Here is a 21991-nt window from a genome sequence, read left to right on the forward strand (position 1 = left end):
GGCATTAATGGCACAAGTGATTCTAAAAGGATTTCTTCGAGGCACAATCTTTTGGGGACAATGTTTGGAAAAGAAACTTTAAGCCATTTAAAGGAAAAGATGGTCATTGAGACACCAGGCCAAAAGTACAGGCCCAATTGTGACAAAAAAAAAAAGGTAGGCATGTCAGAGTAAGACTTACAAAACTCCTAGAATATCATGCAATCTAAACAGAAGACACAGGAAGGTTAAATAGATAAAACAACAAGGAGATTGCTGGCCTGTTTAAGACAGATGCAGGGTGCTGACCAAGGCTACAGCAGTAAGAAAGAATGAAGGCAATTCCAGAACGTGCATTTCATAGGGGCAAGATTTGGATTGACATAGAGGCATGCTTCAGCATCTAATGGCAGCACCACACCCAGGAAATAATCAGATTCCAGGAACCCATCTCAGGTAGAAACATGAGCCCACACCACAAAGGAAAGAGGAGTGGAAACCACAAGAGAATCCTCCAGCACCCACTCAAACTGAGAACAGAGACACCTAACCGTAGGATGGGTGTTTGCCTCCTAAACACAGGGATGCTAAGTCATTGTATACTACTCCAAAAATGACAAATCTGCTCATTTATGACAGAGTTTTCTAACCACTAGGGTGGTTTTAAATACTCTACATCAATATTTAAAATAAGTTGCTCTACATGGGCACAAGTCAGTTAAAACCTTAAAAGTAATAGTTGCCAGAACCATATGGCACAATCCTATTGCTAATGGCACCATATGCTGGAGCTATAGCACTCTGATAAATCATGCCAAAACAAAGCTGGAAGCCTCCCCCTCATAATTATGGAGAGAGATATAAGGGCTGATAGAAGAGAAAACACATGAATGGTTTTATCCAAGTATGGATCCTTCATACTACAATTCCAACCTTCTGGTCAAGATGTTCCCACTGGTATAACCTAGCATAACTGTTTGGGACCCACTAAACATCATTTGATTGGATTTGGGGATTGCTACCCAAAGAGAAGTTCATATATCATGCTGTAAAACTTTGGGGAGGGAATCTATGGAGATGTCACAGGCTCCAGGGAAAACTTATTACTGAAAATAACAGACAAACTGACTTTAAATATTTCTCACCTTATACTATTTGTCTGCTCTACGTCTGCTAAAGAAACCTCTTTTTGTAGTGGGTGATGGTTAACAGAGAAAATCAGAACTGATGAAAATACAAATAATAATGATTGGGGAGTTATCAGTCCTCATTGGGACATCTACATTACCATTTCAAGACCCAGAGAATCTCATAGAAAAGGAGTTGGCGAGACTGTGGGAGCTGAAGGGTGGAGCGGAGTCCTGTGGAATGCTGTCTCCTGGATATGACATAGCCAAGGCTATCATAAACACGGCATTGTGGCTACATGCACGAGATCCACAGGGAACATAGGGCACAAGAGTAGGGGGCATCTAGTTGGGAGGATGGGACTTTCAGGGATAAGAGTAGGCTAAAAGAGAGCAGTGGGTAGAAAATATCATCTGGGGCATTGAAAATGGAGTGTTTTTTTTTAAAAAAAATGAGTTTTTTGACCATTATGACAAAGCAGTCAATTTGTTCTGTAGAAGAGCCATAGATTATGAGATAATCACACATCCTTTCATAATAAATAAAATTCAGGATCAAGGCTGACTTAAAGACAGTCTGGATGCATGAAAGAACATGAATTGTATTTAAGTTATCCACTTGGGTGGTCTATTATTTCTTTCTAATCACATTTGTATTTTATTCCTCAACAAAGCATTAAAAGTAAGACCTGTAACACTAATCATATGAGGAATCTGCCACTCTTCCAGCTTCACAGGTTACATACCTCCTTACCACACAGCCCCTTTCTCTCACCCTCCAACACTGTAAGAACAATTCTACAACCAGAGATCATATCTGCTCATCCCAAACAGACCATTAGTGACTTCGTTTTCCTTTCTGTCTGTCTAACTCAATCAATAACACAAAAATTAATTAAGACTACAGGAAAATGACAGTTTTTATATTATGTAAGTATAAAACAACTTACATCAAGAGGAGGTGGAAATTATCTTTAACATTAGTTTTGAGTAAAAGGGTTTTTTTTTTCTTAAACTTAGGACTGTATATGTCTAGAGAAAATCAGGAAGGATTTGATTATTTGCCACAGGGTAGAACAGTTTGGTTCTTGGTGATAGCATTCCCTGTTTCCTCCTATCACCAACAGGTTATTGATAAGAGCAAAATTAAAATGTTTACACACTCTTGACCTTCTGCTAAGACTCAAGAAGATGGATGATAGTCATTGTCCAAAATGTTTCCCTATTCGTGGGACTGAAGGGTAGATATGAAAATCTGCATTGATACGTAATCTCTGCCCATAACGCACAATGATTCAAGAGATAAAAACTATGGGTAGGATTACTAGTTGTCTCCATGATGTCAGATGTCCTTCTGTATATGTGTTGCTTTTATTGGATAATGAATAAAGCTATGTGGGTCAAAGACTTAGCAGAGCAAAGCCAGGTAGGAGATAGATAGATAGATAGATAGATAGATAGATAGATAGATAGATAGATAGATAGATAGATAAGGCAGAGTCAAACCTCGTGCTGACACATAGATTAATAGAAATGGGTTAATTTAAGATGTAAGAGCTAGCTAGAAATATGCTTGATTCATTGGCCAAACAGTGTTCTAATTAATATAATGATTATTTGGGTCTGAGTGGTCAGGAAACAAACAGTCTCCACCTACAAATGGTGCTCAATGTGGGGCCAGTACAGTCACATAAAAACCGAGAGAGTTCAAAAAGAAATTCTAGACACATGCCAAAAAAGAAAAAAAAATAGAATTAAACACAGCTTCTTGGTAGCCCTATTTTTTTTTTCAGAGAGACTCTGTTTGCTGGTAGCAAGCAAAAAGAAGTCTTCCTGACTCAGTATTAGTGGTAAAAAAAAATTGAATGACTTCTTTAAGATCTGGTTTTGTGGTTCATGCTGGCAGAATGAACTCTGTCTCTTTCAAGAGGTCATGTACTTAAATGGAGTCTATGAGCAGCATGTTACAAATCACTTAGCGGTGGCATAGACCCCGTGTCCCTGGAGCTGGGGCGGTAAGCATGGCTGCAGAGTTGGTGATGAACACACCTCTGCCACGTAGGGCTGGGGGACCAAAAGGCAAATCAGCCTTAGTCCTAGCCATGTCACTTAGCATTTGAAAAAGTGCTCCTGGTCGCAAAATGATTACAGTCACATGATAAAGACAGATTTCAGATGAAAAAGACCTCGAATGAGTCACAGTGTTGGATAATGTACACAGGCTTGGGAGAGAAAGGGAAAAAAAATATAGTTATAAAAAAGAAGTAAATGGTTTTAAAAAACAAAATAAAATCTTTAAAGAGACAGTAAATTTGGGGCTGCAGAGATGGCTCAGCGGTTAAGAGCATTGATTGCCAGGTCTTCTGAAGGTCCTGAGTTCAATTCCCAGCAACCACATAGTGGCTCACAACCAGCTATAATGAGGTCTGGTGCCCTCTTCCGGCCTGCAGGCATACATGCAGACAGAATATTGTATACATAATAAACAAATTTTTTTTAAAAAAAAGAGAAACAGTAAATTTAATATAAAAGAATAAGACAGATAGATTAAAGGAGTAAAGAAAAATAAGCCACATAAAGATGGAAAATACACAGAGAGTCTGGATTGTGTATACTATTGTGTTTTCTTTGAATTTTTTGACTCCAGAAAGACATTTGTTTCTGGGGGCTGCTAAGCGAAACCAACATATATATTTTAAAGGTATTTGGACTTCAAAACTTGAGTCTAAGGATATGTTATTTTGGAAAAGAAGTTCTGCTTTTGTTTACACAGATGATGGGAACCTGTGGATGCCTTCCAAGCTAATATGGTTTCATGGAATTAGATCCCCTGAAAGATCTCCATAAACCCCTAAAAATACTTCTCCCAACAAACAGAAGGAAGTAGTTTGAAAAAAACTATGCCCAAATTTCCAAAATTATTATTTATAGATGTTTATTTTCATTTTTAAAGGGTTGGTTATAATGGATTAATGGTCACAGTCAATTTCTAAAAAAAGGAGAATATGATATAGAGATGCATACTTTATATTGATATGGACTTTGATTTATTGTTACAAATTTACATCAATTTTGGCATATGTATATTTATACTCTTTTTAAGGTGTTAATATTTATGCAGTTCATTTAAAAATGTAATATATAGTTTAAAATTACAGATTAATAGATAGTAATTTATAATAATCAAACTTATAGTTATGTTAGCTAGATTTTCTAGATACACAGAGATATATTTCAGTTAAATAATCTTCAAAATTTCAAATACCTACAAAATATGACATTTAAAATGTTTTAAGAACTTGTATTTTCTAAACAGTGAGACATATCTGCTTCTGGCAACACAAATTACTTCAGAGAGGTTGATGGACGTTGAAAAAACTTGTTACGGAATGTGCCTTCAGTGTGACAAGGCTAGTCATTTGGGCAAGAAGCTGCTCTTGCCTGGAATACTTGATGGTTTGCTGTATGAACTGGACAAGTAGGACTCACAGAAAAGTGACTGCTGGACTTTCCAAAAGATGGGATGGTCCTTCAGGGTTCCTACTTCACAGAAGAAACCAACAGACATTCTGCAGGACACAGAAGAAAATGACCGACAAACTGCCAAGATAGGTGGAAGAGCCTTTCAAATTTCTTGCTTCATGGAAAAGTCTGCTGGACACCATGGGCCTATAGGCCAAAGATGGATGCCTCAATGTTACAGAAGAACTTTGGGTGACTGTCCAGGTAGCAAGATGTCTCTGTCAATCCTAAAACTTTGGAAGTTGCTTACTGCTTACTTAGGTAATATTATATCTTTCTGGGGTCTTGAAGACATATAGTTATAGCTACAGTTTTCCTTAGTTGTGATAAAGGATAAATTAGATATAAAATTTTAGACTCACCAAGATAGGATAGATGATAAAGTATTTTCCTTAATTTTCCAAATGTAAATGGACTAACCGTTGTAACTATAATTTTTGCTTGATAATTGTTTTGCATATGTAATTTTACTATGTTAAAGAAAACCTTCCTTTTTAATTAGACAGAAAAGGGGAGATTATGTGGGATGTCCTTTATATATGTGTTGCTTTTATTGGATAATGAATAAAGCTGTGTGGACAAATGGTTTAGCAAAAGTCAGGCAGGATCTGAACAGAGGTATAGAGAGAGTAGGCTGAGTCAGAGAGATGCCATGTAGCTGTGGAGGAGACAGATACAGGATCCTTATCAATAAGCCACAACCTCATGCTGATATATAGATTAATAGAAATGGGTTAATTCAAGATGTAAAAGCTAGCTGGAACTACACCTGAGTCATTGACGAAACAGTGTTGTAATTAATATAGTTTTGTGTGATTATTTGGGTCTGAGTGGCTGGGAAATGAAGAGCAGTCTCTGCCTACATCTCCACACTACATGGAGGCTGATACTTGTGTGCTAATTGGGGAAAAGTAGAGAGAACAGCAGTAACTCACCAGCCCAGTCACTTAGAATTGTATACAGAGGGAGGAGAAGCAAGCAGGTCCACTTCACTTTCTATAAGATCCAGCTACGCTGTCATGAAAGAATGCAAGAGCTCAGGGGTCAGCTTTATAGAAAAAGAAAATCTCTTGGAATGCCTAAGGGAACATCACACTCTTTTCTGGAGTCCTGCTTTCTTGGATAAGTAAAAGGTACAAGAACTTGGATTTTAGGCTAGCAAATTCTACAGGGCATATCTGAGACAGAAATTCTCATGTTTTTTTCTTCTTCCTCAGTTAGATTTTATTTCTTTACAAATACTGAACATACCACCAGCTCATTGTCAAAGACAACTTTGAGATTCTTTTATATTCTGTGCAGAACTGGAGGAGAGAGAAAAGGACTAAGGAATGGGAGTCTAGCATCTGAAACAAGGACCTGCCTCACTCTGTCATGGCAGTAATATTGTGAACTTAAGGATCTAACCTGTAAGCAGACTACACCTGCTAGAAAAGTAAGAAAGCAGCAACCAACAATCTGATGATATTCTGAGTAAGTGTTTTGGAAGTTGTTTTCTGTAGCTGAGGTCATGGAAGAGTGTTTCCCTGGGTGGGATTAATGACCTATGGTCAGGTAAGTTATACACTCCAGGAACACCTGCCTAGTGGTGTCACCAACAGTGGGCTGAGCCCTACCACATAAACAATAGCCAGGACAATCTCCCCACTGATGTGCCCCAGGCCAGAATGATGAGGGCAATTCCTCAACTGAGATTCTCTTCCCAATAATTCTAGGATGTGGCAAGTTGAGATTTAAAACTAAGTTACGCCGTCTCCCACAGTTACTATACACCTTCATGGTAATGAATCTGCTCAGCAGTACATTTAAAGTATCTTTAAAATAATGGTCTTCAAAAAAATAATGGTCTTCACTGATTTCTATATGTTATTTATTTTTTGATTTATTGTTTTTTGAGACAATGTCTCATGTAGTTCGAGACTGGCCTCAAATCCACTATGTGTCCAAGGATGATCTTGAACTTCTGATCCTCCTGTCTGTACCTCCCAAGCGAAGTGATGGGATTACAGATATGGATCATTCTTTCCCATATGTGTGGTGCTGGGGATCAAATTTAGAGCTTCGTGTATGTATGCATGCATGCATGTATGTATGTATGTATGTATGTCATCACTACCAATCATGCCACACTTCAGCCTCTATTATTTACATATTTTTAATATTCAGAAAATAATTATATGTAGCTGTGTTTGCTCTGTGTGTGTGTGTGCGCGCGCACACACATGGGCGCGCGTGTGTGCACTGTGTGGGTTTGTGTACATCTGAATGCAGGTGTCTGTAGGGTCCAGAAGAGAGTGTGGGGAATCCTGTAGCTGGAATTATAGGTGTTTGTGAGCTGCCTTACAAGGGTACTGGGAACTGAACTCAGGTCTGCTACAAGAGCAGTGCATGTTCTTAACTGTAGAGCCATCTCTCCAGCCCCTGCAATTTTTTTAAAAGTATTTTTAGGGAATATTAAAACTCCTCAGAGTTCTGGCGGCGAGGAGGCGGAGGAGGAAGTGAGATGTTCTTTTCACTGCAGTGGTTCACCCATGCTTGGCGGAAAACTGTACTCCCGGGTTGCCATGACAGCAGTGTTCTCTCTGATTGGTATGCTGCTGTTTTTCCACAAACAAAGTAATTTAAGTATTAATATTTAATCATGAAATTTATTCAGTAAAATTATTTTAAAATAAGTATCAGGATGTTTTACATCTTTTTTCATACTCTCAACTAAATATAATTGTTGCTCACTATTACAAAATAAAGCGCTTTCTTTTTCAGTCGCTAAGGAAAATAGATAGGTTTTTTGGATTTTGTTGTTGTTTGGTTTTTTTGAGACAGGGTTTCTCTGTAGCTTTGGAGACTGTCCTGGAACTCTCTCTGTAGACCAGGTTGACCTCAGACTCACAGAGATCCACCTGCCTCTGCCTCCTGAGTGCTGGGATTAAAGGCAAAGTTCGCTAAGTTTTTAGAGAAAGTAAAAAATTGCCATGATAAATTTTTAAAGTTTGAAGTAGAACAACCAGTGACCAAGTTTCTGGGTCAGGTTTTCCGATCTTTAGCCCCATGACATCCTTCCCGTCTTAGTTCTGAGTCCCCAGTCCAACACTCTCAGAAATCACTCAGCTTCCTTGACAGGTCTCAGTCACTAGGATACTCTTCACCTGCACGTAAGTAGGATTTTAGAGTTCAGGATCCCTGTAAGATGGTTCAGTGGGCAAAGACACATGACTCAAAGTTTGGTGACTCCTCTTCAGTACCCAGAAGGATTATTGGCGAAAGGAGAGAACTGACTCTGCAGACTGTCCTCTGGGCCCCATACTGGGAGCCAAGACATCCCAGGCTTTCTCAGAGGCTCCAATGAAAGGACAAAAGGAACCTAGCTCTCTGTCCTTGCCCAAGGAGCCAGGGCCTTGAAGGAGTTAAGGTTTTGGTTCACCGAACCTGAACCTGAACCTGACTTCCCTCCCCCACCAGACACTGATGTCATCAGTCTGAAGGCCACTGTGCTCCGTCTGTGATGCACTCAAGGTAACCCGTGCTCCCTTTGAGGAGCACTACTTGATTAGCTTCCTGCTGATTGTGTCTCATTATGTGGGGGTTTTCTGCTGACTCTTCTCCATTCCCCCCCTGCAAATAGGACATGAGATGTCATACTTATTAATAAACTTGCTTGGTGTCAGTCGTCAGCTCATGCCAGAGACTCATGTAACTTTCCTATCTTCTTTATTTCCTCATCCCAAGTCCTCCTGCTCAGGGACCTCTCCCTGAAGAACAACTTGCCAGTCCAGGCCACTCCACATAAGAATCATGGCACGTGCGCGCGCACACACACACACACACACACACAGTAAATAAATAGAATTTAAAGCTTATTTGAGGGAGTATTCTGGGTAACAAATGGGCTAGGAAAGATGGGTGGGAACAAAGTGTAATGATGCATTCATTTGAGAGTGACACTGTGAAACCCAATACTTTGTATATTAAAAAATAATTAATAAGAATAAATTTAAAAACTAAAGCTATGTGACTAGGTTAGACGTTTTCTGAATAATGTGAGGGCATCTTTTAATGCACGGGGAGTTCTGCTCTCCCTTGCTCCATTCTAGAGCTTTAACCTGGAACATGAGGCTCCTGAAGGCAAAGCTACAGACAATACTTTGGTTCTTGGCAAAGAAAAGAAATGCTGGGATCTTTGTACTCAGACTGGCATTTAGGCTTCATCCATTCATACATGAATAACTGCTGCAGAAGGCATCTCATTTTCATGATTTACTTATTGGAGTTTCTTTATTTAAACCCGTTGTCTTTTGTAGCAACTTTTGTCTCCTCAGCTGCTGGGTGTGACTCGGGTGTGGACAGCATGCTTATCAGAATATTCCCATGCATGCTCCCCTGTTGTGAATATGGCTGAGGATCATGCTTGAAGATCTACAAGTGTCATTTACCATGTAATTACGCATGAGTATGCATGTTCTTGACCTAAATTTTAGACATTATTAGGTTATTAGCATACAAAGAGATCAATTTCATAATATTTTCATACATGTATGCAATTTGTTTTTATTTACCCTCACTACCCCCTCAGTCCTTCCTCTCTCTGTTGCTGGTCCTGTTTTCCTTGTCCTCAAACAGTCCTCCTCTGCTTCCATAACATATAGACTGTCACCCTCTTTTGTTCCCCCTCCTGCTGACTTTTCTCTCTCATTTTATAGTCTCATCTTCTTTCATACATACATACATAATATGTATATATGTGATTATGTTTATATTCCAGGTGAGATAACGTGTGTGTGTGTGTGTGTGTGTGTGTGTGTGTGTGTGTGTGTGTGTGTGTGTGTTTGTCTTTCTGAGCTTGGCTTATTTCACTTAACATAATGAACTACAGTCCTACCCATTTTCATGCATACTTATTCCTGATCTCTGAATGTTGCAATAGAATACCCCGTTCCTAACTCAGCCAGAGCAAAGTCAAGTTGTGAAAAAGTACACATGTGTGACCAGAGGAGACATATGAATAAAGCTATCTGCTGATATTCATGCCTGCATTCTGAATATCATGAATCATATGAATAAAGACATCTTTTAATACTTATGTCTATATTATGAATCTCATGAATAAAGATGTCTGTTGATTCTCATGCCTGTAACCTGAGTCTCACGAAACACATGAATAAAGACTGGTGTGGGAGAATTATCCGTATTCTGTCAATCATGTATTTTAATAAAACGCTGATTGGCCAGGCAGGAAGTATAGGCAGGTCAACCAGACAGGAAGTAGAGGCGGGGCGATGAGAATAGGAGTATTCCAGGGAAGCAGGAAGCTCCCTCTGCCATTCCTGCCCAGATCACCAAAGGAGCAACATGTAAGCTGACAGCTGAAAAAGGTACCAAGCCATGTGGCTAACACAGATGAGAATAATGGGCTCTCATGTTACAAAAGACGTCTGTTGATACTCACGCTTGTATCCTGAATCTCTGATGTAAAAACAAGGTAGAGCTTCAGGTCCCTTTTGCACGAAAAGGTATTCTTACTGTCTGCTTTTAACAGCCATTATGGGCATTTATTCATAATTTTAGGGGTACAGCCTCAAAATGAAATGGCAAGTGAAATCAAAAGAGCACAGAATCGAGTGAACACAGCCCCAGGACCTGAGACCTGTGCAGTCCCGGAGTTCAGCATGGGAACAACTGTACAGCCTCGGAGTGTCGTCCCACAATCCACAGAACTTACAGACTGAGGGCAATCCCCACAGTTCCCTAAACTCTGTCCACTGGAAGTTCTGTGCAACTGCTCACCAAGTAACAACACCTTAACCACCAAGACTGGTGCCGGAGAAGGGCCATGGGGCAGAGCCTGCGCAGACCGCTGCGGAGTCAGTATCAGAGACACAAGGGAGATAGAAGCAAGAAACTCTGGAGGTAGAATCCAGAGTGAATCCATTGAAATTGTACTCAGAAGATTTGAACAAGATCCACAGACCTGTGGCTTCTAGCAGAGCTCAAGCAGGAAGCCGGTGTCACCCACAAAGGCACTTGGGGACAGGATTCGATGTGAATAGAAGAGTCTGGGATGTCAGGGAGGAGGCAGAAGGAAGAGCAGAAGGGCAGTAAAGTTCCACATTGAAGCAACAGGAAGGGAGCTTCTAGGGGCTCTGAATGTACACTGCTCCAGGCTCCTCAGTGACCCAGCAGCTGTGCAGGTCACATGAGCGCCGTTCGCATGCTCCTCACAGAACTAAGCCAGGAAGCCAGTCAGAAAACAGGTGGAGGTGACAGATCAGGACTGGGGCCTCTGCTGATATGAAGAGAATATTCTTGTTTTCATGTTGGGTTTGGTTAGTCACAAAGTAGAGACTGTGGCTGAAGCCCATCTTAATGAAATACTTCAAACTTCATCTCTATCTTTCTCTATGCAGCCAGGATATGCATATACAAAATTGTAAGTTTGCCCCAGTTCCTAAGTCAGAAAATCAAACAATCATTTTTAATTAAAAACAAGATACCTTCTTTTAAACTTTTGTTTTTGAAGTTTGTATTGGATCATTACTGTACTTAACTGTGCAAACCATATGAGCTCTCTCTGGCTTAGTCTCCTTCTCTATAAAATAAGGAGCACAGAAGCATCTTCAAAAGGTTGCTGGCCAGGTTACAAGCATCTCCACATGAACAACGGCAAGGACGGTGCCTGCATGGTCTGGCCTGCCAGTCTTTAATTCTTGCCGTCAATGTACCCAGAGACTCTCGAAGGTTCCCTGCAGTGTGTGGCAGTAAGTGTTCATACTTTGCAAAGAAATTTAAATCTAGAAACATCCAGAGGGAAGTGGTCTCCGTTCTAGAGCAGCCACTAGATCTGTTTCTCAGACAGAGTCACGCTGTGGAGCCCTAGCTGGCCTGGAACTTCGTTATGTAGACCAGGCTGGCCTCAAACTCATAGAGATTTATCTCTGCTGCTACCTCCCGAGTGCTGGGATTAGAAGTGTGCTCCCACACACCTGGCCTCGCCTTATTTGATTTTAATACTTTTGGAGAAGTAGGCTACTGCTATGGATTAGCCCAATCCGTGTTGAGAATTAACCAACAAGAGGTTTAGGCTTTTCAATAATTTAACCTATCAGAAGTGAAGATGAAGAGTCTCATTGTAAGAAAGCTACGTGGAAAGCTGTGTTTTAGTTAGATAAGCCTTCTAAGGGCTCTCTATCACAGCGCAGGAATCAACAGTCACAAGATTTGTGCAAACAGGCAGCTTCCCTCTTTGAGATGGTATTGCCAGATGGAAGACACACTCAGAGGCAAAGGTGGAGGGCTTCCCTGATGAACTAGAAGTCAGCCTCCCGTAATGGGTTTTGCTCAGGAGGTATATGCTCTCCTTGATGCTTGCCGTGGCTCCTGGGATGAGGCTGTGCTTGTAGTCAGATCTATTTTAACAATAACTTTTTATTGCCATAGTTACGGCTAACACTGACATAGTGATTGAGTGGGACAGAAGAGCAATTAAAATTATAGAATACTTTAACCTTGGCATTTTGATAATGAGGACACTCAACATGAAATACCATTTGATCCACATAAAATTAGACTAGGCAGATAAAATGATGGCATAAAGCTAACAATACCAAAGGCACAAGTAATTAAGTCAGTTTTCTTCTTTCTTTAACTAAAAACGGTGCCATAAATCTTCCTTCAATATTCAAGTGCAGAAACAAGGTCAAAATATTGTAAAGTTGAGACAGCTATAAAATATCAGTATCAAAATAAGATCAATAGCCAATATCTAAGATGAGATCTTTGTACAAAGCTAGTATAGTTAATCTTGTGATTGCTGATATTTAGGTACTAGTGGACTAAAATTAAATAGAGTGTAATTAAAGAAAAAAGCAATGTTAAACTACTCGCATTTGCATTGTAAAAATTTAAATAGCAGTTGGCCATTTGCTTTGTTTTCATCCTGACTTCAGGAGTCTTCTGATGGTCCAAGGAAAATAGACTCCAGTCAGACAGAAGCTGCTTCTAAGCAAAGAACCAAGAACCTGTGGTGGTCATCCACATGACGCCAGGACCTTGATCTGTTACAGGCTGTGGTGGTCACATGACGCCAGGGCCTTGACCTGTTACAGGCTGTGGTGGTCATCCATGTGACACCAGGGCCTTGACCTGTTACAGGCTGTGGTGGTCACATGACGCCAGGACCTTGACCTGTTACAGGCTGTGGTAGTCACACGACGCCAGGACCTTGCTCTGTTACAGGCTGTGGTGGTCACATGACGCCAGGATCTTGACCTGTTACAGGCTGTGGTGGTCATGTGCTACCAGGGCCTCGACCTGGTGCAGAGGAGCTGGTGAGACTTGGCATTTCAGAGACGACAGAGGAGAACAAACACGAGTTTTGGTGGACATTGGGGTGGACAAACAAGTCTAGATCAAGAAACAGAATCTGGGTTGGGAGGTAAATTTAGGAATTAATATTAAGCACATGGTTGCATAAAACCATGGGACCAAATGGAGTTACCTAGGAAGAAAAAGGAATATATCCTGAGCTCACTCAGTACCTCAGTCTCTACATGTGAGAGAGCACACAGAAGAGGAGACATCAGAGAAAAGAGAAAAGCCAGAGGCGTGATATTCGAGAAACTGAGGAAATACACTTCTTAAGGACTGGCTGACTATGTTAATGCGCCTAAGGCTAAATGAGAAAGAAAATTCTGGAATAGTGAAGCAATGCAGAGACCTGCTCTCTGAAGGGATCACACAGCACACACATCACACAAGATAAAGAGTGGTTTGGAGGGAAGGAGAAGTCAGGCCATGAAGCAACCTGGGTAAGAAACGGGGTAATACTGGGATGCACACGTGGTTCTGGGGGCTGGTGTCCTTTCATTAACAGACAATGGTGGGATGTTTCTGTCGAGACCGTGATGGGAACCGGTGTAGGTACCAGCCTTAGGATGAAAGCCATCCTCCCCTTTAGGAGGGTAACTGGAACGTGAGGGTACATATCTGCAATCTTTGTGTTTGGGAAGTAGTGGCAGAAGGATCAGGAGTTCAAGGCAAACCTTTTCTATATCATGAGTTCAAGGCCAGACTGGGCTACGTGAGAACCTATGGAAGAAAAAAAAGAAAATGAAGAAAGAAAGATTGATTGATTTTAAAAGTGACCATGAGGGCTCCCAGGGAGTCCCTGGCAGCCCAAGTCTGTTGAAAATGTTTCTATTGGTTAAGCTCAAGTGACAGGGGCTCAATACTCTGATTTACCTAAATTTACTCACATTGTTAATACATGGAAGCTTTATTTAACATCATGGTTCTAAGAAGAAGTACAAATATTGAAGGAACAGTTCAGAAAGAAAAGACAAATGGCAATCGGAGTCATGCTGTGCAGGCACACACCCTCACTTCTGGGCTTCATGCACTCAGGATCTGTTTCCCCAGCAACAGACGTGTTCCTAGGAGCTGAGAATGTGCTGTGAAGATGGGGCTGCTTGTGCACGCCTGGGAGAAGGGAGCCAAAGCTCCAGGGAAGCAGCCCTGCTGGCCTCTCCCTGACTCCTGCCTATCCCAGAGAACCCTCACTCAGGCCCTCTCTCCTTAGACTATTCTATAAGCACAACAGAGTGCTTATTTGTCCTTGATTCATTCATCTCAAAACCCTTGTCAGAAAGATGAGGATTTTATTATAGACATAATTGCTTTCTCCTAATTGAGAGGTTAAGATTTATGAATGAAAGCAAACCTCCAATCATTACTGAATAGTAAAACATTTTGGCTCATGGCACATTTTAAGTTAGAGCAATTTGCCGGCTTCTGATGACAAAATTGGCGTCAACCTTTCTCATGCTATCATCCTTCATCTTCTTATCCCACCGTGAAAGTCTGAAAATTTACAAAATAGCCTTCACGTGTTTTGATTACCAACTTACAGAATCATAGGGGACCAAACTAAAAAATTTAAGAAAAGAAAACTTGAAACTATAAATAATATTTAAGTGTATAGAATCTCAATAGATGAAGTGCACAAAATACAATAAAGATTATTTGATAACAGAGACAAAGATGCATATATAGTCATACTTTAGAATTGTATTGATTTTAACAGACAATAATTGCATGTGTTTCTGAAGTACAATGCTAAGTTTTGGTTCATTAATAAATTATGAAAACTAAGTCAAGTTAATTAACACATTTATTACCTCACCATAGTGAATACATTTAACATTTCCAGATTGCTGATAGAATAAAATTTAACATTATCACCCCATACCCAATCGTCTAGCTAAGAATTCAGGGTCTATGCAGTGTGGGAAGGCACGACAAGTCCCATTTATATATCTCGGGGCAGTGAAAGTGTTTGAGGGAGAAACATTCCTGAATTCAAAGCCACTCAGGCTTTCGTTGGCTCATTAACCTCTGAGAATCTCGTGAGGATGGGGATTCTGATGCAGTTAGTCCGGGACAGGGCTTGAGAGCTGTATTCACTAACGCTTGGGGCTGTCCCAGCTGCTAATATCCTACCGCACTTTGAGCACCAAGATCCAGATCTCTGTGGACAATTATGATGAAAGCCAACTGTAACACAAGGAAGACTCCTAGCATCTTCAAAGTCTGGTGGTGGAGACCATCACTGGAAAGAGTTTAACAAGACTCCTGCATGCCAGCGTCCTAAACTAGAATGGAAAAATGCAAGATGGGGTGGGGTGGGAGCGTAGACAAGCACACAACCAAGGTTGCCACAGGATCATCTGCCTGATAGAAGCATTTGCAATTCCACAAAGAGAGACTCGCTGCAGGAAGAACTCAGAACAGGATTGCTTCCCCCAAATGAACACTAAGTTATCTACAGATTTAAAAAAAAAAAAGTACACGTTTATTACTGTCACGAAGGAATCTTATACTAACTCAGTGCTCAAACTGACTCACCAAAGTCCTGATCATCAAAGGTACTTTCTGATGATTCTAGGAAAAAGCACAGAGAGTAAACAAATATTTACATGTGGAGTTTAATGACTGGAACTCTACACCACCCCTCCTGCCCTAGGAAGCCCAGGCCCTGGGCGTTCACACACACCATAACAAAAGGTCAGCGGGTGCTGATCCAATACAGCTGTCCTTCAGCATCCTCGGAGACTGTTTCCAATATTCCATCAGTACCAAATCTGTGCTCTTAGGTCTCCCAGGAAATGGTATAATACTTGCATATATTTCTCCCCTATACATACATAATCATCTAGAGTACTTACAATACCAGTGAAGTATCAAGTAAATAACAGTGTAAACACTACATAAATAGCTATTGTATCATATGACATAGATTTCTAAAGACTCATTTTTTAATTATGTGTAAACATATGTGCACATGGGTTCAAGGACCTGCAGAGGCTCTGCCTGAAGCTCGAGTTACCCACATCTGACATGGTTGCTTGGAATCGAACTCCAGTCCTCCAGAGGAGCAGCGGTTCTGCTAACGGCTGCTCCATGGTTATGGAGAGAGCGATACCCACAAGCATGGTCGGTCTAACTACACAGTGCACGGCAGCAACACCTTAGGACCCTGCTAAGGGTGGGGGATGACCTCATTAATCCCCAGATAGGTGACCTTCAGTCTTAAGTTACCAAATACATGGAGATGGGAGAGTAGGAGAAGGTTTGAAAAGAGTAGGGAAATGTAATCATGAACTCTCTCAATTTCATCATGCCTTGTCCATCATAAATGATTTGCACAGACTCCAAAACCGGATCACATGTGTACTAAAATTTATCACCAGAAAATGAGGTCTTTCATTTTTCACTTGTTACTCTTTGAACCTCATAAGATTCATGAGACATGAAGAAAATCTGCATTAAGTCCTTTAATTACACACAGAATAGGCAGTGGGGGAAGGGTGACATGCCTGAAACCCAGCGGTGCCATTTTAACCCCACTAAAGCTGCCTTCAGCTTGAGGAGAACCTCCCCGAGGATGAAGGTAAACTGTGCGCTGACAGGTACAAACTTTGGTTGTGAGGGGTAGGTGCTGCATGTCTGTGGGGAATAGCAGCAGAGTTCTAACCCCTCGGCCTCACCGACATTAGATGATGGTATTACCTCTTCCAGTGAACACCTGTCTGGTGCCTCCGCTCGCTTGCCAGTTTGTTAAAGTGATTGAGACGCATAGAAGCTGGAGAACTTACTGCTGCTTCCTTAAACCAGCATGCCTGTTCCCTGCGTCCTAGTTAGATATCCTTAGAGTCCACAGGCAAGTGTAGCTCTCACCCCTCACCAAAGTAGCTTCTTTCTGCAGCAAATGGAGCCATTACCAAAAGTCACAACTTGTCAATGCAGAGAACAGCTGAAGGTGGGGTGTCCAAGCCTGACTGGTTCATCTGCACACAACCCCCGCACAGGAGGTTCAGAGAATGTAAGAGAGGGCAGAAACATTGGAAGTGCCGGAGGACCAAGACATGGCAGAATTCTGTCTTCTATAGAGGACAGAGAAGCTGTACCTATGAAATCTTAACAAACAAAACACCACCAGACATGCCAACAAATGTGGGGGCAATCTCACAATCCCCAGCCCTAGATGAAGAGCTACAGGAATTAACAATTACTCGGGGAGGGAGACGCAGTCTTCCCCAAGGATGAGCCTGCTGATTGGTTATCCAGTATCAAGTGGTCAACCCTAAAACATACACACAAGCAGTATTAAATGGAATCAACAGGCTGTATTTATACACTTATATGTATAGAAGCATGAAAAACAGTAACGAAAGAAGAGAGGGAGCAGAGAGAATGAGGGTAAAGTTGGGTGAATAGGGAAGCTGAGATCTGGGAGGAATTGGGGTGGAGACAAATATCAAAATACAATTATGAAACTGTCAAATAATTTTTAAAAAGAGTTTCCTCTATTAAGCTGCTGTTCTTGGCGCTGACGCTTCTCGTCAAACTGACTCACAGGAACCTATCGCTGAGGGCCCAAGTCAGGATGAAGACTCCAGGGTGGGACTGGGAGACGGCTCAGTGGGAATGTGCTCACCTTGCAAGCAAGATTAAACAACCCAGGTCGAATCCTTAGAACCCATATGAAAAGACCAGGTGTAGTAATGTGCATCTTTAATCCTAGAGTGGGAAGGCAGAGGCAGAGCTTGCTGGCAGCCATTCTCTCCAAATCTGTCCATTCCTGGCAAGTAAGAAACCCTGTGCCCAGAAAGAGAGGATGATATCTAAAGAACAAGAGTTACCCTCTGGCCTTCACATACATGCACATACACATGCATTCATACCTGTACACACATGCAAAAGATTCCAGGAATTTAGGCATGGTGATGCATGGAACCGTCAGAAGGAAAGATGCAAGTCACCAGCCAGAACCTTGCCAGTAGGCCACGAGCCTGGTGGTAAAACATGAAATAATAGAAATGAGTTGATTTGAGATGTAAGAGCTAGCTAGAAATACACTTAAGTTATTGATCAAACAATATTGCAATTAATATAGTTTCTGAGTGATTATTTCAGGTCTGGGCAGCCAGGAACAAAATAATACCTCCTACTACATACGGATAACCAATAAAGCCACTGGCATGTAGCGGCATCAAACTATAAACACAGAGATTAGTCACAGATCTTATGAACACCCCCCCCCATCACAACCTTGAAGACTAATAGCAGTTGACTCACATCTACTGTGATGGGAGGCATACGGATTCAAATGATTCTTACATACCATGTGGAAAACTGAATAAAAGTGCCAATATGTAAGTACAAGGCTGATGCTCAAGACACAGAAAAAAATGTCCAGCTCCTTTACAAAAGACATTAAGACATCTGTTTCTGATGTGTTAATGTCTCCATTGCCTTTAATGGAGGCAATGTCCTAAACGTGATTATATAATATGTCGAAGTCTATTAAAAAGTCCAAGGCCAAAACCACTGTCTATCAAACACTTGGCATCAAATGCCCTCACACAGTGATAACATTAAGCCTCTGCTCTTCGCTCCCTCCTCCAGTCTTTCCCAGAGTCCTCAGCTGTATGGACTAGTAAATCCCACCCACATGCTCTGCTCCATGTAGAGTCAATGCTTGGCATGACAGACAGACTCCTCAGTCCCAGTCAGTCCAATGCACATGTCCTGGCGGGAGCTTCCTTGCAGCTATTGCAGGCAATTCACGGCTCAGTCACTCAATTCTGTCCACATGTTGTACGTTTCCCCATCTTACACAGGAGAAGAGAGGCTCAGCACGGGGAATACCTGCCCACGGATGTGCAACACTGGTGAGAAAGGAAGCCAGACAAAGAGGCTAGCAGGACACGGCCCTGCACAGCCCAGGTGGACACTGCACCAAACCTTCCACTTCCTCATGGCAAGTTTTGGAAAATTAATAAACTAAATACATAGATCATATTTCATTTTTTGCACACTCATACTTTGGTTGAACCACTACTTTTTTGAAAAGCTTACATCTTTCCCAAAGGTTTTCATGAGAATGTTCATACCATCTGCAAGCTGTTTGTGTACACATCACGGATCAAGTTGTTCTGAATCTCAATCAGCTGAGAAGATGGAAAGCGAGAGAGAAGTGAGTGCCTAGACGGGTGAGTGCTCCATAGATGGGTGAGTGCTCCATAGAGGGGTGGGTGCTCCATAGAGGGGTGGGTGCTCCATAGAGGGGTGGGTGCTCCACTTGTATTTAGCTCTAGGCACCGTACATTTAACGTGAAGTCTCAAGGGACACCCACTTTTTATCCGTTCTTCCTTGGGAGGTACGGGGTGGGGGTGAGGCCTGGTTGGAGATCGAGATAAAAGTCACTGGTGGGGGAAGCAACAAGGCATGGGGCATGATGGGAAATGGATGTGAGAGTCATTTCCTGTCTTGTCCTTCTGGGATCAACCTCCTACATGCAAGCTCAGCAACCCTGGAGATGGATTAGCCAGGTTCTGTTTTTCCATAAGTGAAGTAACAGAGTTAGAGTGTACAGCTCTGGGGCTAGGGAGAAAACCAGTAAAGTACATGCCTTGCAGGCACAAGGGTCTGGACTTGGCTCTCATAACCAAGTCCAAGAAAAGCTGGACACAGGCTGAAGCAATTGCTCGGTGGTTAAAAGCAGAGGTTACTCTTCCAGAGGACCCTGGTTCAATTCCCAGCACCCACAAGGTGGCTCAGAATCATCTGAAACCCCAGGCCAGAGGACTTGATGTCCTCTTCTAGCCTCCATGAACACTATGAACAAACATGCAGGCAAAACACCCAACAAATAACATATAAATAACATATAAATCTTTAAAAGGAAAGGCAAGGAATGGGAGATGGCTTACTGGGTAAAGGACTCAGTGTGCATGTGTGGGGAGTGGAGTTCAGGTATCCAGACTCCAGGCAAAAGTCAGTTGGGTGTGGTGGCCCAAACTTAACCCCAACAGCCAGGAGGTAGAGCAAGAGAGTCCCCAGAGCAAAGAGGCCAGACCAGCTGAGAAAAAGGGGTTGCCCAGAGGGATTTTCCTCAGTATAAAAAGTGAAGTGTCGTAGAGGCAGATACTTTAGGCCTCTATATGTGCATGTGTGTGCGCACACCCCCTACACACATGCACGGTACCCGCTGCATGTGAACTCTCTCTCACACATGCACACACTGTACCCGCTGCATGTGAACTCATATCTCTCTCTCACATACACAAAACACACATACTGTAGAAGGAGCGGTGGGCCGCGTCCAGCCGCCTGCCTCCCAGCTATCTTTACCCCTGAAATAATTACACGGAAACTGTATTCTTTTAAACACTGTTTGGCCCATTAGTTTCAGCCTCTTATTGGCTAACTCTCACATCTTGATTAACCCATTTCTAATGATCTGTGTAGCACCACGAGGTGGTGGCTTACCGGGAGGATTCTAACCTGCGGCTGTCTCGGAGAGGAGAGTCATGGCGACTGCCTGCCTCTGCTTTCTTTCTCCCACAATTCTGTTCTGTCTACTCCACCCACCTAAGGGCTGGCCTATCAAAAAGGCCAAGGCAGTTTCTTTATTAACCAATGAAAGTAACACATAGACAGTTAACCCTCCTCCATCAATACACACCACACACTGTGTCCACTGTATGTGAACTCAGCTCTCTCTCTCTCTCTCTCTCTTTCTCTCTCTCTCTCTCTCTCTCTCTCTCTCTCTCTCTCTCTCACACACACACACACACACACACACACATGCTCCAGGCATGGTGCTGTGCACCTGCAATCCTTTCTGGCCTGCCAACCTAGACTATTTGGTGGTACCTATACCACTGAGAGAAGCCATCTCAAAACAAAAAAAACAAAAAACAAAAAACAAGGAGAATATCACCAGAGAAACATGTCCACTGGCCTCCTCACATATGGGTACTCATGCTTACACACATGTACACATATACACAAACACACTAAGAAAATATACATCGTGTTTATGATATTCCACAGCCTCAAATGTTTAGTGGGAACTAACCCTCTAGATTTAGCTTGACCTACTCTTTACAGGAATGCAGATGGCAAAGACTACACGCTGCCCTGTAAGGGCACAGATCCAGAAAATGAGGTCATCTCCATGAGAACAGAGAAACAAGAGACAATGCCAATTAGTATGGACTTTGGAGACCAAACCACCAGATGCAAAGTCTGGCCCGGGATCGGATTCTGATTTGGACAGAATGCTGTGTAGAGATTTTGTTGACAATGAGAGGAAACTGAATATAGGGTGGGTATCAGGAGAAATGAACACTTGCTGAGTTGGAGAGTTGGAAACTATCAGAAGAGAGGAGGCAGGGCTGACGAGAAGGCTCAGCAGGAAAGTGTGCTTCCATCTGAAGCCTGGCAGCCATGTGGAATTCCCACAAAGAGAACCAAGTCCATAAAATTGTTCTCTGACTTCCATGCCTATCACATGGCAAGTAATGCCGCCACATACATCATGTACACATACACATGAATAATTTTTAAATTCAGAAACTAATATAAAAAGCATAGAAATAAACAAAAGCATGCAAAGCAGTCTTATTCCTGTATAAATATGTACATGTGCGCATATGCACATATCTGTATACATGCACATTTGTGTTTGCATGTGTATGCCTGTGTACATGTGTGTGCATGTAGACATTTATGAGTTCATGTACACATGTGCATGTGCAAATGTATGCATGTGAACATGTGTGTCTCTGTGTGCATGTGAACATGTGCATGCATGTATGTGTGCAAATATGTGTATTCATGTGCATCTGTAAAAGTATGTATCTACATGTGCATGTGTGTACATGGGCACTTGTGTGTCTACATGTGCATGTATATATGTGCACTTGTATATGCATGTGTGTGTACCTGTGGGCGTGTGTGTGTGTGTGTGTCTGTGAATGAGTGTGTATTCATGTGGAGACCAAAAGTTGATGCTGTGTGT

General features: G+C 41.9%; 1 protein-coding gene across 4 annotated transcripts in view; it reads right to left on the reverse strand.

Annotated features, from left to right (window-relative positions):
* The window catches only part of Slc44a5 (solute carrier family 44 member 5), a 251104-nt gene that overhangs the window by 90476 nt on the left and 138637 nt on the right, over positions 1 to 21991 (reverse strand). For 3 of the 4 annotated variants that reach the window (XM_048453535.3, XM_085677517.2, XM_085677516.2), the window contains one exon: positions 15525 to 15560. The exons of the other annotated variant lie outside the window; for it this stretch is intronic. In XM_048453535.3, coding sequence (XP_048309492.3) covers positions 15525 to 15560 — 36 coding nt within the window. The remainder of the gene's footprint in view (positions 1 to 15524; positions 15561 to 21991) is intronic. 4 annotated transcript variants of the gene reach the window in all.

Source organism: Myodes glareolus, chromosome 17, assembly GCF_982192425.1.
Source record: "Myodes glareolus chromosome 17, mMyoGla1.1, whole genome shotgun sequence".
Lineage (NCBI taxonomy): Eukaryota > Metazoa > Chordata > Mammalia > Rodentia > Cricetidae > Myodes > Myodes glareolus.